Raw genomic sequence first — 27842 nt, forward strand, 5'->3', positions numbered from 1 at the left:
ATAGAGAGAAGTTTTGGGAGTCGTCGTGAAGGCTTTGTGGATTTCTCACCCAGCAGCGCTCTCTGCGCAGAGCTGTCAATAAATCAAATACCTCGACTCTGTGTGTGGACTGGCCTCTTGCACACCGGCTGAAAGGACCTTATTTAGGGACAAGGCGGGGCACCCCTCCTGCACTCCACGCACCAAGGCCTTCTCCTCTCTGCTACGAGGACTGCTCCTTCACGCCGTGAAAATTATCACCCTGTTCCTCTGCCCCTTATCTTCCACCTCCCCCAGCAAGTTCTCCGGGGTTCTGCTCCCGCAGTGCAAGGAAGAACATTTATATGAATGTGTTTATGCAACCATATGAATTTCTGTGGGTCTGTGTCATCAGGGATGCTGTGTTATCGCAAGAGGATATTTAATATGCAAGGCTGGGGGGCTGCTTTTGTTGTACACACATGGAGGTAAAGTCTGAGGATCCAGTCTTGCGTGCTTCTACGAAACAAAGGCCTAAATTTTGACTTGCAGTCATGAGAATTGCATTTTAACCATGGTTTTATTAAAAGCTATATCCTTTCTGCTCAGTCACCTCAGAAAGGTTTCCCTGATCCTGTATCCTATACAGTTTTGGTGCCTCCTCCTCCAGCATGCACCAATAGCTGGTACCTTGCAGGCATTTGAGACCAGGTATGCAGTTCCTTAAATCAGAAAATGTCCCAAGATGATGAAACATCTAAACTTGCTCTGTCAGTGCAGGAAGGCACTGGGTTCCCAACAGGTGCTTTGTCCCAGTGGAGACATCACACGAACATTGGTAGCCAGTGGTCACCACAGCTTGAGGTTTTAACAGAGCCTTGACATGCACTCTTCTTTACAGGAATGGTTCTGCTTCTTCCTGCCTGGACTATAAATGGTGTTGGTTGTTTTGTGCTTCTGTTGTAAATGGAAGGCTGGAATGGTATATACCAACCATTGCTTTTTCCTTGGTGATTCAGAAGCAAATAATCGACTGAAGAGTGAATTATCTCACAATGGAAAAGAAGGCAGTATTGAGGAAAAGTCTTCCTTGTCATCTAGGTCTGCAAAATATTTAATTTTGGGTAAAAGTTTCTTGCACATCACTTACTTAAAAAGTTGCAGTAAATTCCTTAGTCAGTTCCTGTTCAATTACAAATGAATTTTCATTCCTAGGAGGTTGGCCTGAGTTTTAGCCTCTGCTGATGTAAAAAATAATTCTGAATCCATGTCATAATGTATTTTATAGCAGCTCTACTCTGTTCAGCTCTGGTACATAGATTTGTTCATCTCCCTTTTCAACTGTAACTTTATTAGTAAAGAACTTATTCTACTGCAAAATCACTTACTGTTCTGGCATATTCTGATCCTGTCTGATGTTGCCTATATTCTAACTACAGGAACAAAAAGGAATGAGCATGAAGGACATGCTTAAATTGTGAGGTGAAAATACTAATCGGTTTTCTACATAGAATGGATCACCAAAAAAAATGGAATATGAAGGACCCACTGAAAATACATAATGGTTACACTAAAAAAAACCAAAACCAAGCAGGGGAGAGAGGAAAAGGTCAGGAGAATAGAGAACAGGAATACAATTTTTGTTAACGTGTACATGTATGAGATCTAGTTACAGTCTATAGTAGGAGGCCTAGTAAAATATATGTATTGTATAAGTGGCCTTGCCCCAGTCCTAGTTGTTCTAAATGGGCTGCAGCTGTGATGTCCTTAATTGGGTGGCAGCTGTGGCTAATGAAGATAACTGGGACAAAAGGGAGTGGCTGGCCGGTCAGGGAGAGCCTTGGAGGAGCCCTGATGAAGAAGCAGGAACAGCACTGCTGTGAAGAGCTGTGTGTGAGAAAACCAGCCAGAAGGTACGGGACTCTAGAAACATGATAACAGCAATAGAAGATAGGACAGCTGAGAGCTGTGGCAGCCTGAGAGCTGGCGCTCTAGAAGTATAATACAGCAACAGTCCACATTGTGATTTCAGTTCCTGAGGGTTAGACTAGACCTGATGCACACATTGAAGACATTTGCATTATTCCAGCAGAATTTTTCATTCCTGTTATCTTAAAATGTTCTGGCAATTGAACCTAAAATAAAAATGGCAGTTGCTGATACCAATACCTATTTTTCAAAAGTCTCAGAAATTTTACGTTTTGAATTGAAAACTACATGCTGCCTTCACCATTTTTTTCCTGTAACTTATCTGCCTTCATTGTTCTTTACAATGACTTTATAATGACTTCACCTGAGTTTCCTGGACCTTAAAGACAATTATTATTTTATACTATATTTTAGCTTTCACTATTTATTAGTTAGACTCCAAGGTTGGTCTGGGTCTTTGGGAGTGTCTCTCCTAAATGGAAGATGGTTTGGACCAGAAAACATCTAGAGCTGGCCTAAAGGATACCCTAATATGACATAATTACATGTTCTTCAAGCATGCCTTATAGAGGTTTTTCAAGAAATATTAATGCACTGGTTTAATACAGTGGTAGCTTTAATGCAGTAGTAAGTATAGAGTATTTGTGATTTTGGAAAAAAATACGGTTTGGGGGGAAAGATAGACACAGATCAGGCCCATTCCCTGAAGGGAAAGGATATAAACAACTGATAAGGGATCAGGAAGAGGGAAAAATAGTGGTAGTAAAGCAAGTATAAAGTTGCATGTATTCTTATCTGCACATACAGATAATAGGATTAACTAGTTAAGCCAGAAGGCAGAAACTATGCTAATCTCTAGTGAGCATAATGACTAGTGTGCTGTACTCTAGCCATTACCATTTAGCAGTTTAAACATATTAGGAGAGGAAATTCTTAACTCCTATTTGAAAAGGACAGGGTAATAGCTATGCAAATTAAATTTGAAAGAGCCGTCTACAGATAATGATTGGCAGGAGAGGAATGAAATAACATTGCAGCAGCAACCTAATTCTGGTGGGTTTTTTTTATTTATTATTATTTTGACAAATAATACAGGACACTGTAACATACCTGCAATCCTGGGCTTTTATCTACCCCTTGAAACGATACCAAGAATATTATTACCCACAAATATAAGAACTATATAAACACTTTTAAGGTTCGATTTTTGTATGCCACTGAAAAGAAACACTGTGCTTGGTATTGTTTTGTCATATAGTTTTTATCATACATCTCAGATTCATCACCTGCCAAGAGTTTTGTCTGTATCCTTAGGTCGAGGCCCCTCTGATGTATCACTATTCCTTTTTCTAGAATAGCATCACATTTAAATGCTGACTTTTCCTGCAGCTAATGTGTACAGAATATGCAGGTTGAAAAGCAGGGAGAAGCTGTGTGGCCTCTGACGCATGCTGAAGGGATGGAGATAAGGTGACCAACAGGTACTTCTGAATGCTATCAACTCTGTCGAATGTGTTCTTTACTTTGCCCTTAGGTTCACCTTTCCTTAACTGATACCAGCTTCCTTTAAACAGCACCTTGCAGGAAGAGCCTGGGGTGACTCTAGCACAGTCCTATCCTCACAATGAATTTTATTTAGATGATTATCACGGTGAGGGTGGGAGGCAGGGGAGGGGTTTATGTACCACGCCACCCACGAACAATCAGAGAACCCTTGGGGTTGGAAGGGACCTCTGGAGGTGCCTTAGTCCGCTCCCCTGACAAAGGAGGGTCACCTAGAGCAGGTGACACAGGAGTGTGTCCAGGTGCCTTTTGAATGTCTCCAGGCCAGAGACTCCATGACCTCCCTGTGCAGCCTGTTCCAGTGCTTTAACACCCTCAATGTGAAGAGTTTCTTCCTCATGTTGAGGTGGAACTTGTGTTTTAGTTCACGGCCTTTTCTCGCCGTCCTGTCGCCGAGCACCACCAAAAACTCGGGCATCGTCCTCTTGGCCGATAACTCGCCAAGAGTTATTTTGAGATATTTAAAAACACTGATGAGAACCCCTCTCAGTTTTCTCCAGACTAGACATGCCCACCCCCGTTCCGCAGCCCAGGGCACGGACGAGCACAAACTCCCCGCAGAGCCGCGGGGCGCGGAGCCCGGCCCCTCACGCCGCTGCCGCCGCTCCCTCCCGCCGCTGGGGGGCGCCCGCGGCGCCGGGCGGGTGGGGGGCGCGTCCTGCGGAGGGGGCGGAGCTTGGGGCGCGGGCGGAAGCGGCGCGCGGGTGCGGGCCGGGAGGAGGCGGCGGTGGAGGCAGCGAGCCGAGGTAGCGCGGGGCGGCCGGCGGGCGGCGCTGCACGGGGGTGAGGCAGAGGGGGCGCCCCGGCAGAGCCCCAGAGCTGCGCATTGGGCCGGGGCGGCGGGACTGTGTGTGTTGGGAAGGCCCGCCCGTGTGTGCTTTCCTGGGAGAAGGGCTGGGGGTGGCTGCAGGCTCGGGCGGCACCGGGATGGCGCAGGGCGGCTGCGGCTCTCCCGCGCCCGCGGGTGCGCACCGCGCCTGAGCGGCCGCCTTGGTCCGCCCCTCCTGCGGGAGCTGCGGGACGGGCTCGGCTTCCTTGGGGCTTCCTGCGCGGCTGTCGGGGCGGTGAGCTGTGCCTGGGCGCTCCGTGACCCAGGGCGGTGATGCAGCGTCCTTGGGTGAGCAGGAAGCGGCGGAGCACACGAGGGTTTGCTCGTTTCCTTCGCCGCCCTTAGCCGCGGTCTTCCAGGCTTAGGCTGTGGTTGCAGTGACTCTGCAAGATCGATGCCTTCTGCTGTAAGGACATAACTCCCAGACAGGTAAAGCATGGTTAGAGTGATGTGATGGAACTCACAGGAGGGAAAAAAGTCATATTCAGGCAAAGGCAGGGTCCTTTATAATGTCAGGTTAAGTGATCTTCCGGCACTAGCAAGTCTGCGTAAAAAAGCTCAAAACAAACGGGTAAATATTTCGCCGGAATTGGTCTCGTTGGTACTATTGAAGAAATAGGAAAAAGTAATACAGAATGAAGGCTGCAAAATTTGAAACATTCCGTTTTAGGAGATTATAATATATGGAATTTTTTCACGGTAAGAGTTGCAGAACAGCGCTTCCTTCTTACAATATAATAAAATTGGTTTTATTTGTAATCTCTGATGTTTTGACTGCACTTACCTTAGATTTTGGTAAACATGTATAGCGTACTATTATCTCTGCCTTATTTCGGTAGCTCTGTTCATCATTCATTATTAATAAACTCTCTTTTCGGTTCCCTAACCTAACATGGTAGCATTCTGTAAATTTTCTTTTATGTCTCTTGTCATCTAAAAGATACTGACAACTAGAGTGCAGTGTAATTTCTGTGTTTGTGTGCCACAAAACAAGCATAGATAATTTTTGTTTATACTATGACATGATGTGGAGTTTCCTTAGAACAGTTCAGATTGGGTTAATTAGTTTTTTTTTTTGTTCCTGTTTTGGGGGCTTTTTTTGTAGTTCCCCCCGCCCCCCCAGGTGGGTGAATTGGGGGCAAATGGATGTGTTTTTTCGCTGTGAAAAGTGATCTTTGTAAGAATTGCAACTTTTTATTTTAAGAGAGCCCTGAGAATGTGAACATGATGTACATCCTTGTGTGCATGTGTTTTGTCCTGACTGTAACGTAGTATTGATTTTGGAACAAATGTAATGAATTGCTGCTTTACTCTCATGAGACTATCAGAGAAAGGAGACAATATGAAGATGATATTAGACTGTGAGTAGAGTAGTGCCACAAGCAGTGTGATTGCAGTTTTAGACCAAATGTAGAAATCTATTGTTATCTTTGTTCCTGTTTTGACTGCAGATACCCATATGTATAAAACCTAAGTCATTCTGACCTCTTTTTGGTATTTTAGGTGTTAAAATCTGTAGCTGTTTAATAGGTACTTGAGAGCTCTTGAGTATTAAGCAATTATGCTGGAATTCCTTTGGTCCTTTTCCTAAAGATTTTTACTGTTGGAAATAAAAGTACTTTCTTTCCTCCTCCTCCTCACCCCCCACAGCTTTTTCTTTTTAAAGCTTTTGTAGTATCTGCTTTTAGAGACTCCTTTTGGCTGTTATCTCCTTGAAGGAGGCATTGGTATCAGCTAATCACAAATTGTGATGTATCCTGGGGGACTGGATGTCATTTAGCTGCTAAAAGTAAGATATTTCCCCTGGAGTTCGTGATCACTTGTACCTTTTCCAAGAATAGTAAAGGGGAGTAGTTCTTGCATCTTGCATAAACTGTAAGTAGGATAAATGCATGCTGTCAGCTGAAATTGTCAGCTGTGTAGTCAGTGTATCTGAAAACTAGTCAAGTGTCAAAAATAGCCATTTTCCAGTTGCTGTCAAAAATCTGTGAGGCTCAGTCACTCAGATGAGTCTGTTTTTCCCAGTACAGGTTTACTGATAAAATGTACTTTGTATGCTGTTTGTTTATTAACAACCTCTTTCACCTGCGATTTTTAATTTGTGCCATTTTATGAGCTGAGTTTTCTCAACTGAACATTATTAATAACAGCCTCTTATATTTTCTTCTATGGTTTACTAAAAAAAACTTTATGAACTTTACAGAAAATAGATATGTTAGTATTTGCTTATGTAATTTAAAAGATTAATTTTGTATTGCTCAGAACTGAATGGATGCTTTGCCCATGTAAAATGGAGCCTAAACTAGAGTCGTAGACAAGGGAATGTAAAACTTATTCCAATGAAATTGGTTTCTTCAGTAATACTGAAGAATAGCAGGCTACCATGCTGTAAATAATTCAGTTAAATTTCTGGATACCTTTCCCTTGATGTTAAGAATAAAGTATTTTGCAGTGCGCACCACTGAGGTGTTACAGTTAACTAATGTCTGTCATAATTCATTGCTATGCTACATTGAGCTGCAAGTCAATCCAAAAATAAGATTGTAGAAGAAAAGAAATCACTTGTCTTTAATATTTCCTCCAGTGTTATTTTTCTGAAATCTTCACCTGGGTCAGCCTTCTGGGTAAGAGCATGAATCTAAAGCCTTGTCTGTATTGCAGTTTTGCCATAGAAACATAATTTTCGTGGACAAATTCATAGGCAGTTTGAATTGTACAGGTTTCTTGAAAGAAAATCAGACAAGTTAAATTCTCCCCAGTGGAACAAGTGCTTTTTTTGTTGCCATTCTACAGGAATAGTGTTTGTGTGGTGCGCTGTGTGTGCATGTGTGAGCAGTGGCAATCTCTCCCCCACTGCAGCTGTCACTTTGTTAGCTGTGTCCCCCCTCCCCTCTTTATTCTCTTTAATGACTCCTGCCTTCCTTTTAGGTCTCTTTAAAACGTTCAGTGAAAATCCCTCTCTTACAGTAACCTACGTGCATCATCTTGTGGGCTTGGCTCGCTGTAAAACTAGTCAAAATTAGCTAAACATGTCAGGAGGAAGTTTTGGAGTCTCAGGGGCTTTGGAAAGAGGGATACAAGGACAGCTGTGAGATTTCACAAGGGAGTACTATGGGCTACTTGTCGTAGTCTGCAATTAATAAATCGTGGCAGTGTTACTGGGAAGTGAGAAGCCAAGAAAGAGCCTTGTGCTCTGTCATAAGTGACTCTGCTCAAGGAGCAAGGGTCCTACAGTGACCTCAGTGGTGGCAAAAGAGCACGAAGAGAAAACAGAGAAAAGTGTGCCAGGGAAAATTAAGCTGAGATTTTTTTTTTAAATTTTTTTTCACTATTATTATTTTTAAAAATCTGATACAGAGATGTAGAAATGTTTTGGGGCCCAGATGGGCCCAGTGGGAGGAGGGCAAGTTCAGCAAGTGTAGCATACTGTCCCTATTAATATACTGTCCCTATTGATATCTGCTTGCTTTAATTTTCTTGCCAAGCCATTTCCCCTCTCAAAATCTTGAATGTTGGCTGACTGCCCACAGGCAAGGAACAAAGAATTTCTGTTTTTAAATGGTTGGTTTATTTTAGAAGCATTCAGTGGCAGTAGTAGGAAAAATAAAGGGGGAAGGTGTTGAAAAAAAAAAGATACTCTAAGGTACTTAAGACTTCTTAGACACAATGCAAAATGAAAATAATTATTGGTAGAAAGTGTGAAACAAAAGCAATTAAAATAGGAATGAATACATTTAAATGGAAACAGCTTTCCAGTATTTCTAAAATACTGACAAAAGGTGGTCTAGTGTTTGGGCTCTCGGATAATTTCATACCAGAGCTGCTGTAAACTTGCTGTGTGGGTTTTCAAGTCGAAAGCAGTACGTTTGTGCTCTCAACTCAAAGTTCATCTACAAGACAGATTGGTGCTGTTCTTAGAAGCCTGTAGGAGGTAAAACCTTTCCTGGTGTAAGATATGTTTGAGGTAGTCCCAGCAGCTCGTCAGCAGCAGCACTGTGCTTGTTGAGCTGTGACTTTTTTTGCCCCATATTTCCTTTGGCTATGTTGAGAGACAGGAACTGTTAGGAGTATGCAAGATTTTTCTTCTTTCTTTGTAGAAGAGTAGGTATTTTTGGTAGTTACCCATTTTTGCTATTGCCTTAAACTTCATGTTTCTTTCACTTGGAATATCCATTAAAGATGTTTCCTAAGAGGCAGGTAGCAATAAGGCAAAAGGGGTTTTTTTGGGTTTTTTTTTTTTTTTTTTTTTTTTTCAGTATGCCAAGATACTTGCAAGTCTTGGGCATGTAGAAGCAGGGAATGAAGGAACACATGCTCTAGGAGAAGCTATAGAGATAGATGTCCTGGAAAAGACACAAAGGCACACTCCTTTGTGACATGCTCTGAAAGTGGTATCAAGGTGCTAAAACCTACAGCCCAGCAGCCTTCATAGTGATAGGGCAGCCTTTTTTGTGCTCAGAGGTATGCCTTCTTACCTGTTCTTAAGATAGCAGCATGTTTTATAGTATTGATATTTTTACATGTGTCTAGCAGCTATTAATAGGAATGGGTGCTTCTATCTACTCATCTGTGATGCAGTCTGGAAAGACCCTTGAGTTTCATCACTTTTGGTGGGCTGTGTTATGTCAGGCATTGCTGATGTTTTGTCAGTACAGATCCTCTTTTCCCTCTCTGCTGTGATATTTTTCTATTGACCAAATTTTACAGCAGCAATAATAGGAATACTTGAAGTGCTGAGAGTAAATTTTACCAAAAGACAGCTAAATGTGGTTTCACTTGTCTGGGAACTGGCATTGCTGTTAATGGTTGGTTCCAAGTGGAATATCCTGCTCTTTTATGGCACTGTGCAGCTGTCTGAGTGAACCTGATTAATGAACCTGGGAACCAAAGGACAGTCACCAGGAATATGGATGTGCCAGTACAGGACAGTAGTCTCATTGGTCTCTTCTCAAGAACTCCTGTACTCATGAAAAAATGAGGAATGTGCTTCTTCCTTACACACCAGTTTTAATCAGAGCTGTGTGTAAACACTTCACTTCTCTGGGCACCTCTTGGCCAGCTGCGCCTCATGAAGATTTTTCATCTGCTGCTAAACCAACAACCATCTAAGACTGCAAATTACCAGAATACGAGCATCATTTTTGGCATTCCAAAAAGTCTCAGAATGTGAGCTCCTGTTCTAGGTGCTTACTTCATTGTCTCAGTCTTTTACAATTAATTGTCTAGTGTGTATTTTCTGTACTGTTCTGCTGTATGTCAGTCATTCTTTAGACTTCCCATTTGCATTGCTTCACAGAAATGGCTGGGGGTTTTCCAAATAACATAGAACCAGCTCTCAGAATGGTCAGCACAATTGATTCCTGTCAGCTGAGTGATGCTCAAAGTTTTCTGTGGGAAAATTAGAAAACAAAATACTTTGGAGGTCACAGAGGTACATGAGTCAGAGGGTGCACTCTGTAAATAGATGCAAAAAAGGGGAAAATAATAGAATGGAGTTTGATGCTACTGTGGAATTTTTTTTCCTGGTATTCTGTAATGCCCAGTGATTCTTGTCTTCCTGAAATGTTTGCTGGAATAGCAATGCAATGCTATTGCAATGAGGTATCACTCTGAATATTTAGAGGAAGTTTTTTGTTTACTGATACAGTACTCTCTCTGTACTGAGGGATATTTGTTGCCATGAATTTAATAGTAATTTCTTGTACAGATGTAATTCTACTGTGGTAATTTAAAATTGTTAACAATTTCATAAACTTTTTGTACTTCCACTGAGACAGTAATAAAGTCTAACTTTGTACTGCATAATTATTTTATAGCTATTATTAATGTCAGCTTTTATTTTTACTGTCCTGATTTCTGTCTGCTCTATTGTGAGATTTTTTCTACTTACTCTTTAATTGGATGTGTGCCTCAAGGACTATGTATGGCTTTTTTTTAAGCTCTGGGTAAATCACTTATTTTTATGCAGTTTCTCTGGTTGCCAAACCAGACCTGCTCTTGAATGCACAGTGCCATGTTTTTGTTTATCATAATTTGAAAGTGAGGAACTGATAAATATTGTGGTAGTAAGTAATAGATGGAGTAAAATTCCCACTTATCAGACCTACCTTCCTAATATATGAGTGCATTAGATACTAGGTCTCTAGAGTGTCACTGAGGAACTACTGCCTTAGTATTTGAGATTCTGTCTTTCAAAATATATGACCAAAGAGGTGACTTTATTGGACTGTATCTTAGTAATATTCTTTTCATTGCATTTTTCTTGGCTTTATTCTTAAAAGTATTTTTGATCTTTGAATCAAGTGGGTTTCTCTTAGGCTTTGCTTTTCTGTATTCTTTGCATCTGCAAACTGCTTATTAATAACAACCAAAAATACCTGATGGACCTGCTGCTTTCTTTTTCTCTTACAAATAATTACCATCATCTGTCCTGTACATTTTTCAAAACTAGAAGGTACACAGATAATCTCTGCAGGATAGGTTTAAATTTGCCCTGCAATTGTTTCTAGTGGTTTAGGAGGCTGGAGTCTCTTGGGCAGGCTAGAAAAATGCTGATGAATATGTGCCAGTCTTTCATGGGCCTGTTGACTGGCAGAAGTGGCAGGGCTGTAAACTGAAATAAGCTTTTAAGGATTTAGGTATGCCTTGTTTTCCTGATAAGCTGAGGTTGTTTCAGAGCACGTACAAGGTGTTCCTTTGCATTATAGGCCATTTAATTTTTGCATTGTATGTTAGTATAATCTCTTGTTTTTTCTGGGAATGAGTAAAGAGGAGAACTTTGCAACAAAATTCAAGAAGGATATTTTGTAAGTATGGGCTAGTTTCCATGGAGAAGGATCAGTAGTCAAACTGAAGTCTGATGCTAGTTAAGTATAACTTTGCTATATTGTGGAACATATAATGCATTTTCTGTAGCTCTTTTTTTATCTTTGCTCCTTTTGTTTTGTGCAGTCAATAATATAATTTATATATGCCTGATTTTGAAATACAGGTGTACAGGATAGAGACGTGATTTTATTTTGGGGTGGATGAGTGCTTTAGTTCATTGTTTTGTTGCCAGATGGATGTCAGTGTTGTGGTACCACTGGACAAAGTTGTATCCACATTGGAAGGTTTTTGGCAGTATTTTCCTTAGACAATCAACAGTGAAGAAAGCCAAGCTGTTTATATGTCTGTGAAAGGCAGACCTAGTGTCAGATCCTCATTCAGGAATTGGTTGTAGCTCCAAGTTCTAATGCTGCTCCTGGCTTGGGCTTGCAACTTTCAGAATAATTAAAATATGCATGCAGATTTAAAGTACTTTGGGAAACTGGCACTTGAATTGGTTACTTTAGGCTGCTAATTGAAAGGATTATCTGGAAGACATTATTTTCTTTGTGGATTCTTGGATTGCCATTTTGCCTGCAGTTAATTCAGGGGGGTTATTTGATTTGAGTTTGTTTTGTTTTGGGATTTTGTTTCTTTTCTTTCTCTCCTCAGATTTTCAAATTTTGTTCTGGTTGTACTGCTTCATCTTCATGGTTGTCTGCCTTTTGTCTCAGTCTCAGTGATTGGAGATGCATTGGAATTGCAGAAAAGTGTGGCTCTGATGCATCCTTTTTCCTGTTGCTCTCTGCAGTGCTTTGCCTTTGCCACAAAAGTCCCTCAGCTGTGGTTGGAAGAGTGGTATGCCAGCATTTCTAACCAGGATAAATCAGTGTGAAAAAGGAAGTCTCAGCTTCTTTTCCTGCTCAGGGAGGATTTCCAACTCAGCATATTGTGTGCTTTGAGAATATGAGGGAGAATAAAGGTCACAAAGTACACTTTCTTTCATGTGTGCTGTTATCTTTTGGGATACTACCTCTAAATTACTGAAAACAGAGGTCCATTCTGAGGCCAAGTTTTGTTGAAACTATAATAAGTACACTTCTTGTACAGAAGTGCTGACCTTTCAGGGCAACAAGAGGTACAAGAATATCCCAGTCCATCCATCTTAATGTGCTGACTTCTTCTTAATATGTGCTCCAATACTCTTTTTTTTTCCTACTTCCAAATCATTTGGGCATAAGCTTACTTTTTAAATTTTTTTTTTAACCCCAAGAGTGTTGCAGGGAGTGTCTTATGAGTCACTAGAAGTGCATGCACTTCAGGGGGAAAGAGGAGACCAGATCTCCAGAACTTTGAGATTACACTGGAATTCATGAAGAGGGAATGGCCTTTAAAAATGTGTAGGAAAAGTGGCAAGTACAAATAGTTCCCTTCATTTTGGTAAACCTTGCTCTGAGTTCCTTTGCCTTGTGTCAGTATATGGCTGTTATGCAATTTCCCAGCAGGTGAAGTCCTTAATTTCCATTAGTTTCAGTAGTCAGCGTGTGCACTGTGAATCAGATATACATGGCGATGGCCCAGTCTGCAATTCCTGCTGCTGCTTGGCAGGAGTTTATTCAATCTGTTCCTCTTGGCTAGACCTCTTATCCTGGCTTGTGGTCTTATTTACAGTGTGATGGCAGAGTTATTTCTACTCTGAAGGACTGTAGTGATACTGTCTAAATGCTTCAGGGTGAGATATGGCTGGAGATCTGCAGAGAGGTGAACTCAATTTAAGTTTTGCAAGAGCTATCTGTTCTTTTCAGTCTTTTTGGTTTTTTTTTAATAGAAGTAGAGACTGTTGGGAATGGGGTTTGGAACTCATGGTGTCTTCTTGAGAGATACTGTTTGGTCTTCTGAGCCATCACATGAATACTCTTCTCCTGGACCTCATAATGTTTTCCATCATTTTTGATACTGTTCAGAGATTATATAGATACATAATGATGTGGGTGCAGTTTATCCTTTAAAGTCTGAGTGCAGAGCTGTGGATTTGGCAAGGAGCTAGGGAAAAGAAATTTTGGTTAGTGCATGTTAGGGAAATCTTAAGCCACACAATTCCAGATATTCATGCTATGGAATGTAAATTTTTGTTTTCCCACTTATTTTATGTACTTAAGACAAATTAGTATCTTAAAACCAGTTTTAGGGGGATTAAGCACATTCCTTGAAGAAAGTATGTCCCACTGCATTTACAGTGGTGTCATTGTCATATTTTCTGAAAAGTCCCTTCACCAGGATTTCTTCTCTCTAAGCCTCACAGAAAAAGGAAAAGAATATTATCTCATTTGCTTCTCCCTGTTTAGCTGCTTTGGAATGTGGTTGGAGATTGTTTATCTAACGTGTGAATTGTTTTAACTTAATGACCAATCACCGTCTGGCTGTGTTGGGATTCTGGAAGCAGTCAAGAATTTTCAGTTAGTATCTTGTTAAGCCTTCTGTATGTATCCTTTCTCTATTCTTCAGTATAGTTTTAGTATAGTGTTCTTTAATATAATATAGTAACATAATAAATAAGCCTTCTAAGAACATGGAGTCAGATTCATCTTTCCTCCCCACGACAGGGGACCCTGAAAATACCACACAGTGAGCTCAAATTACTGTGTGTTGGCTGTCTGTCCTTGTGCACAGTCACGCCCCACGGTGGAGGGTGAGCTGTTCCTCATTCAGTGGCTTGGGATTGCCACTTGCACTGGTGCACCCAGCAGTCAGTCTATGTACTGGCAGTGGCTGCCATATGGCATTTCACACACAACTGGTTGTTACTTTACAGCAAGTAACCTGATGTCGTCCCTGCCTTGGGTTAATCATTTTCAGAATAATTTAGATATGCATGTTGATTTTAGAGCACTTGAAAGATTTGCCACTTGAATCAGGCACGCTGGCTGGCCTGTTGAGGGGATTATGTGAAGGGTAGGGACAGGCAGGGCTGGCGGTGCCACTTGTGTTGGCAGCAGACGGGGGGTGTTGGCACAGGGCCGATGGAACTGGTCAGTGCAGGGCATGACAAGTGCCATGGAGGCAGAGTTAGGGTTAGATGAGAGCTCAGCAGCATGAGAAACTTGGTCTCAGTATTCTGATACAAACTGAGGTGTAAGTGCCACTACAGGAAATCTGGTGAGGAACTCTATTACATGGGTAATTTCAGTCCAAAAAGTGCTTGTGTCAGGTAGTACATGGGGAAGAGCTGGGAATAGCGAGGAAAAATGTAACTATTGTGTAAAATGAGTAGCTTTATTTGGATGATGTTAAATTATAAATTCCTCTTTTAAGAAAGTATTGAGTAATTGGAGTAGTGTCAGAGATGCATGAAAGATGAGAAATATGAGGTATGCACATGGAAAGGGTCTCAAAATGTGGGATCTGTTTGAGGCGTAAAAATTAGTAATAGAACGATGCCTGTAAATACATGTACGATGAATCTGGACCATCTGTTATCACTGCCTTATAACAAAAGAGGGAGATGCTCATGAGATTCTTACCAAGCTTTCTTTTAAAAGTATTTTTAAGTCAGTTCCTGGGCATTCAAGTGTATGCATTCATAATAAAATGTAGAGTATTTCTGTGTTCTTCCCTAACAATTGCTTGAAGTTAGGTTTGAAAATGTAGTTCTGTTTTAAAAGCATGTAGCTTGAAGCCTTTGACTGCAACTACTCCACAAGTAAATGAAGATATCTTCACTTTTTGTTTAAATCTTTTTTTTTTTCCCAGTACAGATATCCCTGAAGATGTGTGGCTCAAACTGCTTCAAACTGTCTGAGCATTTGTTATTTAACTGATGAAGCTTTCCTACCATTTGCTTTCCTCCTGAAGCCTTCATCTATTGAAGGATGAGAATTGGGTACTATGGTAAGACATTTTTTGAAGTCGAAGTAAAATGCTGAAGTGCAATGTGCCAATTTGCTTTGGTTTTATCTCTTTATTCAATAATAAGACATCACAACAAATAAAAAACCTTAATGGTGTACAGAGCCAGGAGAGGAAGCTTTGAACTAGCTAACCAACCAAGAAACATCATTCTATGTGTTGTCTGTTCACACTTGTGCTGTACTTGAAAGTGAAGAGTAAGAATCAAGTGAATCATTTCACAAGATCTTGTGTCTAGATGTATGTGTATAACTCATCACAGTATTGTACAGAAATGTTATACAGGTCTCTTCTAGATACTGCATCTTCTTTCAAATGCATTTGAGTGTACTATCAGTTTAAATTCCAATATTTAAATACTTGTGGTGCTTTGTGGAAGCACAGATTTTTGGAGGATTTTGATTTTTGGAGGATAAAAATTGGTAGAAATAGGAAGAGGAAACCCTGTAAATAACAGGTGAGAAGGAAATATAACTGAGCCTGAACCTCTAAGCAGATAAAAAAACTTGTTTGCTAGATGATGCAATAATACCATATTCTGAAACTGATATTTGTTCTTGATCTCAACAACAGTAGCAATTTTGAATAACCAAGTGGTTCTTTAAAAATTTCAGGAATCAAGACCAGCTGAAACATGAGAAGATATATTCAAGATGATCCAGCCAGAAGATCTTTCACTTCATAGAAATATTATTGTTGTTTAATATGTAATATAATTAGACGAAGACAAAATCAGTTACTTTTCTCAAAATTAGGACGTGCCTGTGGCCTTCATCAGAAATGTTTCTAACATTTTCAAGAAAAAATATGTCCCAGAAACTGAGTATGTTTTTACTAGTCTTTGGAATCATTTGGGGTTTGATGTTGCTACGCTACACTTTTCAGTATCCAAGACGCCAAAGCAGTGCTGAGTTGCGTGGACAGATATTAGATCTCAGTAAAAGATATGTCAAAGCACTGGCAGAAGAAAATAAAAACCTGATGAATGGTGGTGGTGGAGCCTCTATGTCCGGATATGGTAAGAGGAAAAAAGCCATACTAGTTACTTGAATATATTACTTTTCTGTAAACTGTAAAGTTATAAATTTTCTTTTTTTCTTTTTAAGTAGTATATGCTCTTCAGGAGAAAAAAACTTCTCTGTATTAACTGATTTGATTTTAGTTTATGGAGTGAAGTTGAAGATTAAGACAAGTTGCAAAATCAAGCTCCATACGTGAAATTTTTGCTTTCCAGGATTTTTTTAGATCTCTTCAGGTACATGAATACAGTTACTTACAGAATTAACAGCACATTTGTCTTTTTCCAAATCCTCAGCTATTGAGGAATAAGCATGTGCTTGATACAGGGACGAAGTTTTATATTAAGTCACTTTGACATTCCAGATTCTTCTAGTACCTTATTGCTGACTTCCTGCTTTTATTTATTGAATTTTCTTCTCCCTGAAAAAGCAATGAAAAAGGAAGATACTAGTTGAGTTTGTGGTCTGGAGACTGCAAGGCAATTATGAATTTGGCAAAATCTCTCCTTGTTTTAGAAGGAGCTGTAATAGACAATGTCCTTTGTCTTGTGAGCTATAATACTTGATGCATCATATCTCTGATTTGCCTGTCTTATGAATTTGTACCTAACTTGATAAATAGGTTGCCAGTATTTACTATCTTATGAAATATTGAAAAGATAACTAAAATTGTTTATTTTTAAAAATAGTATTTCAAAATATGTAATGAACTTTGATCCCCTTAAGATTTACTTAAATGGCTCTGCCTGTTGTAGGATGCCCTTTGCAGGCCTTTGGTAAGAGTGCAAGCAGCAAAAATGTGTTTGAAGTCTTTTTGCTGCTGCTAAGGAAGAAGAAAGCAAGTCTGTGATGACAAGAAGTGCAGGAACAGCCCAAGAGGAGTAGGAGACTAAAAAGTGTTTAAACCTTTAATCCTTTCATTCTTAAAATTAATTTTTATCACAGTAAGAGACTGCCTGTTTTCTCTTCCCTGTTTTCTCCTCCCACTTTTTTTTTTTGTCATCAAGGACTTCCTTTACTGTGTAATTAGGTTTTTCTGTCATTTAGGGCGTATTTCCAAGTGAGACTTGTCTTCTCTGTTTTTTTCTGGAGTTTGATATAAACTTAAGTCATCACTTGATCTACCTGCTGATCATCAGAATTAAAACTTGGCAATTCCCTCCACCAGATTGTTGAGCACAAAATGATACTACAGAGTACACGACCCACTCTCTGTACATGACCCAGACCCTGCTCTGGCTTGAATTGTTTAGCAAATTTTTTTCTTTAAAGCTCACATTACTAAACAAGAACTAGAGGGAGGTACTTTTTTTTTTTGAAATTTAATTTACTACTAATTTTTAATTTTATCTGGTTTACTCCTGTTTTTTCATTTTGATGCCTGTGATCTTTCTCCCCAATCTTCCTGCTTAGTTAACTGATTAGAGGGCAGTGGGTAGAGACTGAGTTTGTAGATTTCTTCATGTGTAAGGGGAATCTTAACAGCTTGTAAAACCTGGTAAGTTTGTTAATGTTTTTCAAAGCTGAAAGAAGATGGTGATTGGCAACAACATAAATAGTTTTTTATTGGAAGATGTTACTGTTTTTTTGTTCCTGATCATGAGAATTTTTTTACCATCTTTTCTCTTATTTTTCAGTCAATAAAGATGTAAATAGATTTTTTAACCCTTGCTTTATAGCTTATGTAAGAAGCAGTAAGATAGCTTTTAATGACAGCTTTTCTGTGGGCTAAATCTGTCATTTATGGGAAAGCTATTAGCTACCTTTTTTATGGTGGTAAGTATTTAGATATATTCTCTTGCATCCAAGGCTAAAAGATGACATAGAGTATTCCAATGCTGTTGTCTGGATGAAATTTGAAATAATACATTTGAGTAGCCACTTCTAATGTTCCAATTAGTGTTTTTGCTCTTATACTCTAATATTTAATTGGCTGCCTTCACAGTTCCCTGTTATAATGGTATCTCCCTTCCCTAAAATAACAAATGAATGTTATTAAAGAAAATTCAAACAGCTGTTTAATTCCGTACTTCTTAATCAATCTGCACTCCTCTCCAAAAAGTATGCTAGGAAGAATAGCAAGTCTTAAGATGTGAATGTGTTGAAATGGCAGTTCTTTTCCACACAGAGTAAATAACAGGCTGTAATTTGTTTTTTCCATTATCTTCAGCTGATCTTAAGAGAACAATTGCTGTTCTTCTGGATGACATCTTACAACGCCTGGTGAAACTGGAAAACAAGGTTGATTACATTGTTGTGAATGGCTCAGCAGCAAACACCACTAATGGAACTAACCACCAGGTGCCAGTGACTGCAAACAAACGTGCAAAGCCAGCAAGCAACATCAGATAGCAAACAGGCTGCTTCGTGTTGCTGCACCATTGATGGAGAATATTTAAGATAAGCTTTTTGTCTCTGGCTAGGGCAAAGCAGTAGTTGACTCTAAAGCAAGCATAAACTATTGTATTCTACGACATGCTTGGATCTGTGTAGGCCTAACGTGCTTAGGTTCTCAAAGCATTATTTCATTGCCTTTGAGCAGTGCTTCTGAAGTGATCTTTGTTGTCTCTAAAGATATTTTGATATGGTTTGATGTAGTAGGCCATTGGATAATAACAATACATGGAAAGCAATGGGAAACTTATGGGTAGATTTCAAAATATATTTATTTAAGTATGAATATAACATATCTTTTGGATAGGTGAGCAATATTGTAGTTTATTCATTTTTTGTGGTCTGCATTAAGCCAAGGTAACTGAGGAAAATGTGTTGCTAAACAGATGTTAGAAGATGTGTACACTTAAAATATTTTCTTACTTATTTACTAAAATAATATTAAATTGAGGATAGCGTTGGTGGTAATATTTTAAAATTGTGACCCAAAGAATGTCTTTATTTGCACTATCTGTCAGAATAGTTAAAGAGAAGTTACTGTATATTTAAGAAAATTTATTATAATAGGAAATCATTATAGGTAGTAACACTGTCCAGGTTTATCTTTATGCCAGAGGTAGGGCAGTTAGATTATGAAAAGCAAATCATCATCTGTGATATCTTTGATTATTTCATAAAAAGATATTTAAGTGTATGTATTTTGTAATTGCAGATAAAATTATTTAAGTGATGGAAATAAGTTTTGAATATGTGAATATAGTTTATTTTTATTCATTGTTGTTTGTTTTAACATTTTGATGCCTTGCAGTTTGTGTTTAGTATAGCACACCATCTCCCTGAATTGCTTGCTTGATCAGAAGGAAAAGCAATGAAGGGAATCAAGGCATCTCTGCATTTAACAGGGGTATGTGTACTGAGGGTGTCTAATCATGGAATAGTTGAGAGCCAAGGTAATGTTTGCCTTATGTCTAAGTCAGCCTTACAGCAAAGTGAATTGCATGCAGTGTTGGGTGCACTGTATCTCAAATGTTACTGAAATCATATTGAAGTGCCACTGAACCTGTTTTTTAAACTGTACTGAATGTTTGGCGGGGACAGAATGTTCAGGGACTTTTGCCAAAAGTGTCCTGTAAATGAGGTTTTGGGGATGAGTAAAACCAGAGGCACTGGGTGATATACCAGGCAAAGTTATGTGGTTTTTTCCCTTTCTTCTGTTTCCCTGCTTATGTTATTGATGGCTATAAAGGAAAATGCAATTGCAATCTTAATTAGTACTTAGTATCCAGATGATTTTTTTTTTTGTCACATTGTGTGTAAACATGTACTCACTTCAATGCAGAAAGAGAAAAATAAATTTTTAATTGTACTTGTAAATGTTCCTGGGTTTGTTTGTTTGTAATTAAATGGTCTTGTCATTCTTGCTACATGTGCTCTGTCAGTTTCTGGATTGGAAAATTGTACATCTGAGTTTTAGTAGTGTTCTTTCTGGTATTCTTCCTTCTTAGTCACTGACTTCTGCTCTTGAAATTCTAATGCCCTGAAACTTTCCTCAGGTTAGAGGAGAAAGGGGAGAAAGAATTGAAAATAAAATAACTGATTTAGATCTTTAATGGCAAAGACTTCACTGTTTAACCTAAGAGTAAAGATCTGTGCAGAACTTCTTTTGAACCTGCAGATTGACAATGTGAAGATAGATAGATTTTTATATCCATCTCTCTCTCTCTCTATCTGTCTGGTTTTTTTCCTAGATACTTGGTTGTTACAAATTGAAACCTTTGTGCTATAAACATGTAGTTGTTTTCAGAGTAGCAAAACCAAACTTCAGGTGTGCAGACTGAGGTAAAAAAGGGTAAGGAAGGGATAAAGGGAGGGTCTCAGCTGACTTTCCTGTTAACAGTAGTAAGAAAACATCTGCCTGTTCTAGCCTGTAGCCTCTTGTGTGGGACTTGTGAGAGGTGTGGCAGCCCTACCAAGGTAGGAGGTTGTGTAAAGAACCCAAGGGCTTGTGAAGAAAGCCTGCAGAAGGCTACAACTTAGCCCAGGTCCAAAATGCTTGATAGTATCACAGTTTTTGGTTGTGTTGCCAAGCATATTTTTCTTTTCTGAGCAATATTTAAGTAGTATTTCTGCTGCAGTTTTTATGATGCAGCTGTGGATTTCCCATTTCAGATGACATCACAAAACCTCCCAAAGTGACCTCATTCAAGTCTTGTGTGTATGGAATCTCCTTATGGTTGGTTGGTTCTTAGGCTGGATGTGGTTTGGGATATTACTTCCTTTTCTTTCTTCTTCTATTTTTTAGAAGGCAGGAGGACATAAAACCTCTCTTATATAAACAACTGCTGATTTGGGGCATGGGGGGAGTGTTTTGGTTTTGTTCTTGAAATCTTTTGGTAAATTAGGGGATTTGAATTTTCCCAGCTGTAATTTGCCTCATGCATGTTTATCAGCTGATTTCTCTAGGTAATTGGCAGTACTTCTGTGCCTCTAAGTGATTGCTTAATGTAGGTAGCAAAAAATGACAAGGTTCACTTCCAAACAGAAGTTCTAATGAAGAAAAATGGAAAGAGAAGAGTATATATTCATTGCTGTCTAAATAGAAATAGCCTGGGTCTCAATACAGCCCTTGAGTTCTACAATGAAATACCTGGCAGGCAAGAATCTTGGGGAAATTGTCTTTATTTGCTCGTCTTTTCTGTTGCTTTTCTCATCTAAATAGATAGTTTTGAATCTCTGCATAGTAATCTTAATGTAATGAAGATAACCAAGCATTTTTTCACAATTGTATGTGAAGTGCTGAGCATTTCCACATTAAAGAACTTTTGAGATTAATGGATGGACAGATGCTCCTTCTAAAAACACTGATACAACTCTTAGCAAGCTGCCTATGCACTGTTGAGATCACAGAAGTTTGCTGATCTGTTTTAAATGAAATAATTTTTAAAATACAGAAGCATGGCCCAGGATGTACAGGTTCTTGTGTTTAGTGTGGTGAAACATCAGTATCCTTGGCAGCCAGTATTATGCATCACATATTGCACAGTTGTCTGTTTTTCCAAGTGACTGCTAAATCCTTTTCAATAACACAATCATTTAAAGAAGCTGACTTGATAGATCTGAATTCTAATTAAAAATATTTGCTAATTCAGACATTTCCAAACCACATCATGTTTGTGATGTGTGCAAGTTGCTTTAGCAACCAAGCTCCTCCTGTGCAGGTACATGTTCTGGGGGTGTTTGCTGCTGTCACAGCCTTTGTTCATGGGAATGCAGAAGCAGAGTAAATTTGGATACCTCTATCAAGAAGTTATTTAGAAAAATGATTGCATAAAATGTAACATTCCAGTTTATTATGTTTTCTTGAAAACCTTTAATTCCTAAAAAGACACTGACTTACTGAATTGGCTGATCATCTAAAATATTCTTATGTACAATTGGTGTGGTGTTGTGATATTTTTAAAGGTGATATAAAATGTAAATTAGCAATTAATCCAAATATGACCGTCCTTACCTAGCAATTGTGCTCTTTTAAATTTTGTACTTTAAAAAAAAAGGCTCTGCTATTTTGGGGTTCAATTTAGTGTATCTGATAGCATGCCACCTTCAAAGGCAAGAACAAAATGGGAGACTACCCTTTATAGCAGCCAAAAAAGTGAATTAGACTTCTGCTATGTTTTTCATGTGTGACTGGTACTGAATGGATATTTCACTACTCTGTTTGTTAGCAATCATGTACACAGGCATTTGAAAATATCCTTTAGGTTATTAAAAGAAAGTCAAATTAAAAAAAAATCACATTATATACATTCATGGAATCACATCTCTTAAGCACCAGTGGCATTACATGCTGCTGAATTATCTTATCTCTAAGTGATCTTAATTACTACAACTTTCTTAACTGTGTTTTAAGTACCTCCAGCAAAATCTTTCATTATTAATTGATCCTTGCTTGCACATGGGCTTCCACATTCCCTGTGGCATTCATCAATTTACTTTGTCAGTTGGTGTCTAATCAGGTTCTGGTTTTCTAAAAGCAAAACTGAAGGAAAATATGTTAACATTTTAAAATCCTGTAAACTAGGCTTAATAATACACAAACTAATTTTTATTGTAGCATAGTATATGGTCATGGTTAGAAGTTTATAAAAGTGAGTGCTGCTTGCATTTATTTTCAAGTATATTGGGATATTGATAACACATGTGGAGGGAGGAAACAATTTGATGGAAACTGTTTCTGTTATGCTTTATGCCTCAAATTCTTCTTGCTTTCAGAAGAGCTAGTCAGATAGTCATTGACCAGATCCATAGAAATAGAATGACTGACTACTACTTCAAAATGATGACTTGAGGTTTAAAATATTAAAACAGGTTTTTCCTAAGTTAATTACTTTTGCATTAGTGAAGTGACTATATTCAATTTATAGATGTTTCACTGAGAATAATTTTAAGTGCTTGTCAAATTTGTAAGGGTTTAAAAAAATGTAAAGGGTCACACGTTTTATTGTTAACAGAGGGTGTTGAGAGAGACTGTCAACACCCTGTGAAGCATTAAGCTGTTGCCTTTGATGTGTAGGCAGCACCTTGGGTCTCACAGAGCTGTACTGTAAGTATGTGTCCATATGTTCAACCCACTTTGATGTGTTCAGAGATCTTGGGCCAGCAGTATCTGTATGCTGCATCACAACTCCAGGAGGTGAAACATGCCATCTGGGTTCCTGGTCCTTTTACTTACCTTGTGTCATGGCTTCTTCATGGCAGCAGAAAGCCTTTTTTTTTTTTTTTCCTGCTATTCAAAATTATTTGGTAGTTTACAAAATAATCTGTTTCGAGCAATCTGTAATGAATTTTATTTTGGCTGTCTATTAACAATCACCTAGAAGGGATGAGGGACAGGAATGGGTTATCTAAATTCAAAATATATTCCAATACTCCTGCTATGACTGTAAAAAGAGTGTTTGAGACACCTTTTGTTGGAGATACCTTTATTAGCTAAGAACACCATTTCTGGGTTACAAAAGTACCTTTTATATCTGTAAAAGATTACAAAGTACCTTTTATATCCCAAGTAAGTCTACTGATCTAGGTTTGGATCCAAGCAGATCTTGTGAGGGTCATATTAGCACTGGGTGCTAATAAACTGAACATTGTCTGTGTTGCAAAACTCTTGCTGTGAAATCTGGGGGAAAAATCCTTTATTTTTTGATGGGAAGTAGTTCATAAGACAGATGCCTCAGAAAAAAATGACTTGATTTCCTAATCTCAATAAGTTCTCACTGGCTGTTCATGCATAAACACTGACATGAGTGACATATAGACTAACATTTGTACCCCTCACGAAAACTGCCTTATTATGAAACCTGGTTCTTCTCTCTGAACCCAGGCTGTATTTCAGGGGGCTGTTTCTAACGCAGATCTTGCACAGATGAGGCACATCAACCCGTTACACAGGAGCTCTGCTCATTCTGTGTGAACCAGGCTTGCCAGAGCTCTTCCCCCCACCGCCACACCTCCCCCTTTATTGGCAGGGCTGGGATCTCTGGCACCAGCAAAATGTGCATACAGATAAGGTATCTCAGAGATCTTCTGTTTTGTGCAGCTCCTGTGGAGCAATGTGTTCCTCAGTATATTCAAAGTCTGTCTGCAGAGCTTCTAGTCCTGCTTTCAAGGTCCCCTTTCCCCCATCTGTTTCTTTTTTGAAGTTTTGGTCACAGGAGGAATTTCCCCTGACTTTTCCGTGACAATCCTGAGGGGTTTTGGTGTGATTTTATTTTCTTCCACTAGCTTACTTGAAGACTGCAGTGGGGATTTGCTCCCTTATCTTCCTGCCTTTGAGGGTGACCTGTTTGTGTTCAGATCTCAGTGTGACAGGACATGTGTTGTGTTCCAGTGCTGCCTGCTCTGCTGAAATTTCTTGTACATGTGGCATAGCCACAGGACAAATGCCCAGACCATATGCCCTATCACATTATTTGGATACTGAGAGTGTCCCTGTTGTTTCATCTCCTTCTGGGGGATGTTTTGGCAGCACATTGCCATGGTCCTTGTGACATTCCTCTTCACCACCTTCTGCTGCATTGCTGGTGGCTTCTCCAGTTCAAAACTATGTGGAGATTTCCCTGAATTGCTGAATATTTTTTTTCTTTTTCTTTTCTGTTTTTGTTTTTAATTTTTTTCCTCCAGGGAAGTATCATTGTATGGTATGGAAAAAGCCTTTCCTCTTGGATCTCAATTTGACAGTCTGAAGGCTCATAGCTTATGCTAGCAGGCAGAGCACAATTTAAATACCAATTTCCTAAAGCTCGGATAAGGAAAACGTACTATATTTTTTTTTTCACATGTTTGATCACTTTGTGGCCGGTCTGTTTGTGTCAAGGGGAAGCAGTCAATTTACACAGAGAGTGCGGTGTCAGAAATAGCAGCCTGTGGTGGATTCACTAAAAACACATTGGAGGAGTTGTTCCAATATGGTTACATTGATTGTGGCATATGGAGAGGAATTGGGACTTGCAGGTTGCCAGTCTAAGAACCATCTTTGGTTAGAAATGTTTCCCAAATTTGGCCTTCTGTAGTCTTGAACTACGAGCCAAACATATTTTCTAATGGAACATACATTTTATTTTGTAAAGGAAGAGGAATCGGTGACCAGCCAAAAGTACCCCTCACCTACCCACCAGAAAAGTGGGGTCTAAACAGAGGCAGAGGGCAACGTGGGTGCAGGGCAGGCACTGGGAGGGCTTGGGTGCTGTGCTGGGTGGCTGCTGGCACCCAGGACTGTGGGTGCCCTTCCGAGGCACTGCACTGGTGGGTGTGTGCGGCTGTGCCCTGGCACTGCTGCTCAGGGAGTGTGTCTGTCCCAAGGGGCACAGGGAGTGACTGCCTTCCTACAGTGTGTGTGCACACTACGTGGGTCCTGTGCTTGACATCAACCCCCTCAAGATTTGAATCAAACTTTGCAATTTTTTTTTGTTGTTAATCAGTAGCCATAGCTGGACAGTTATGGTTGAGCAATTGCATTGTGAACGTTGTACGCTTGGCTAATTGTTTGTTTTAAGGAAAAGAGAAGACAGTTCCAAGATGAATGGACTGTCTGGATGAGAGCCACCAGGAGTGAAGCCGGCAGAACTGAGTAGTGACTGTGGGAAGGGGAATTCCACCTGTGGGCGATCATGACCACCTGCTCAAAACAGACCCCAGACTCAAATGGGCAGAACTGTGCCCGTGTACTAATTAGCATGACCAGAGGTATGACTAGCAAATAGGGGGCTGAATACTAATTAGTAGAAAAATCGTGCAATTTGTAGCCAATTAATGCTTATGCCTTTGTTAAAAATGTAATAAACAGTGTAAAGTTTTTTATGGCCTAGCCTTTTGTGGGTTGCCACCTAGCTCCCTGCTTTGCACATGAAACAAAGGTGCACCTCGCCCCGCTGCGCGCCTGGAAACGACAACACCACGGCCGGGACAGCACCCGGGGTGGGGCTGGCCGTGCCTGGGTGATGGCCGTGCTCTCTGACCTGGCCGTGCCCTCGGGGCTGGCCGTGCCTGTGGGGATGGCCGTGCTTTTGGGGCTGGCCGTGCTCTCTGACCTGGCCGTGCCTGGGTGGTGGCCGTGCCTGTGGGGATGGCCGTGCTCTCTGGGCTGGCCGTGCCTGTGGGGATGGCCGTGCCCGGGAGCTGGCCGTGCCCGCGGGCCCGCACACGCCCGTTCCTCAGCCGCCGGTGCGGAACGTGCTGCGGCCAGCTGCCTGCGTGCGCCCGCCTCCCCTCCGCTGCCTCCGGGTGCCTCCCGCCCGTCCCCCGCCTTCCCCCGCCTGTCCCCCGCCTTCTCCCGCCTGTCCCCTTCCGTCCCCCACCTCTCTCCTGCCTGTCCCCCGCCTTTCCTCCGCCTGTACCCCGCCTTTGCCCCGCCTGCCCCCGCTGTCTCCCGCCTGCCGCTCTCCGTGCGCGGCCGGGCCCTGCCCGTTGCCAGCCCCGCGCCCCGGGCGGCCCGGCGGGCATGGAGCGGCTGCAGGTGGATGCGCAGGCCCTGGAGGAGTACGCGGAGTACCGGCGGTGAGCGCACGGGGCGGCGCGCTGGGGTCGCTGGGGCGGGGGACGGGCGTTCCCAGCCGAGTCGCATCCCCTGCAGCCGGCCCAGCATTCCTCCCGGAGGGATGGCCGCCTCTGAATTGGCTGCTTGGGGGTGTGCGGCGGCTTCGTGGAGCCGCATGCAGCCCCCGCCGTTCGCTGTCGCAGCCGCAGGTGCCGTGGCTGGTGTGCCCCGGTGAGGATGTGCTGCAAGCCGTGGCTGTCAGCGGTGAAGTCACGCATCGTCCCTCGCATCCAGGAGGGCGTGAGATGGGCTGTGAGAGGCCATCTGGCCTACCAGCGGCATCCCGCCCACGGCAGGGCGCTGGAATTAGGTGGTCTTTAAGGTCCCGTCCAATTCAAGCCATTATTTGATAATCTGCCAGCCGTACTGCTCCTTCAGAGTAGGAGGAATTCCGTGCATCGTGAGTTCCAAGTTTTGCATTGTATAAATCCCTTACACTGCTGCGTGTCTTTGCTAGTCTTGTCAGGGCTTCTCTCGAAAGGCTGAACAAAAATAAACACAGTCGTTGTGCTGAGATGAGATCTTAATTTAGTTTAGGAAAACCTTGAGTAAAACACCAGAGGAAGGCACAGTGGCATTTCTTACATAAGATGTGCAGTGATTCAGTCGGTGTTGGCTGGGTTGACATGCAAATGATAGCGTTGTGTTGGCACATTATTCTGGTGCTCTGCAGTGCTGGCAGTGCACAAATCCACAGAATATTTGACAAAGAACCACTCGTTTAGCATATTTTAGCATATCCAATAAATAATAACTGAAATATTTACAGACATTAATAAAATCATTTTTAGCATAGGTAAGTGCTGCAGTTAAGTCTCATTTGTATTTTATGTATTTTATTTTTTGTCCTTAATTAATTCCATAAATGCAGAATTCAGATGCTGCTCAGGAGTTCCAGGTATTCAGTGACCTTGAATTTGACCATAGTGATAGCTTAATTGAGAAAACAGCATAGTCTTCTTGCAAATCAGAAGACAACTTGGATGTGATGTTTGTTGCTTTGATGGCAGTGGGGTTGCCTGCTTGCAGCTGAATACTCAGATTAGACTAAGATTAATCTCCTGACACAAATTTGCAATACAGTTGGGTGTAGATGGGTGAAGTGACTTGCCATAGGTCAGTCAAGAAGTCTGAGGCAGAGCTGGCTGGTTACATGACCCTTGATACTCATTGCTTTTTTTTTTTTCTCCAAAAGAACCCCTGGTAGTTTGCTGTGTTAATTTTTCCTTCTCTCTTAGAATTGGTTTTCAGTCCATCAGAGCAAATTTTTTAAAAGAGCATTATTCAAAAAAATATTCTCTAAAACTCATCTATAGTTCTGTTAAATTATTAGAAGAGTAATATG

The 27842-nt window shown here is 40.6% G+C and overlaps 2 protein-coding genes across 7 annotated transcripts in view; both read left to right on the forward strand.

The window, feature by feature from the left end:
* Window positions 1-1852: 1852 nt before the first annotated feature.
* Window positions 1853-19779, forward strand: CCDC126 (coiled-coil domain containing 126). 6 transcript variants are annotated; one of them, XM_058825505.1, is made up of 4 exons: window positions 1853-1871; window positions 14842-14974; window positions 15607-16010; window positions 18182-19779. In XM_058825505.1, the coding sequence occupies exons 3-4, from the start codon at window positions 15773-15775 to the stop codon at window positions 18361-18363; spliced, it is 420 nt and encodes a 139-aa protein (XP_058681488.1). In that variant the 5' UTR covers window positions 1853-1871; window positions 14842-14974; window positions 15607-15772; the 3' UTR covers window positions 18364-19779. The 6 variants fall into 6 exon arrangements, with proteins under 6 accessions (XP_058681488.1, XP_058681479.1, XP_058681459.1 ...); XM_058825496.1 differs by lacking the exon at window positions 1853-1871 and adding an exon at window positions 3352-3368 and having other exon boundaries at window positions 14837-14974; XM_058825476.1 differs by lacking the exon at window positions 1853-1871 and adding an exon at window positions 4154-4196 and having other exon boundaries at window positions 14837-14974.
* The window catches only part of FAM221A (family with sequence similarity 221 member A), a 31088-nt gene continuing 7389 nt past the window's right edge, over window positions 4144-27842 (forward strand). The window contains exon 1 of the mRNA XM_058800073.1: window positions 4144-4196. The gene's annotated coding sequence lies outside the window, so the exon portion shown is untranslated. The remainder of the gene's footprint in view (window positions 4197-27842) is intronic.

This window comes from Ammospiza caudacuta, chromosome 1 (genome assembly GCF_027887145.1).
Source record: "Ammospiza caudacuta isolate bAmmCau1 chromosome 1, bAmmCau1.pri, whole genome shotgun sequence".
NCBI lineage: Eukaryota > Metazoa > Chordata > Aves > Passeriformes > Passerellidae > Ammospiza > Ammospiza caudacuta.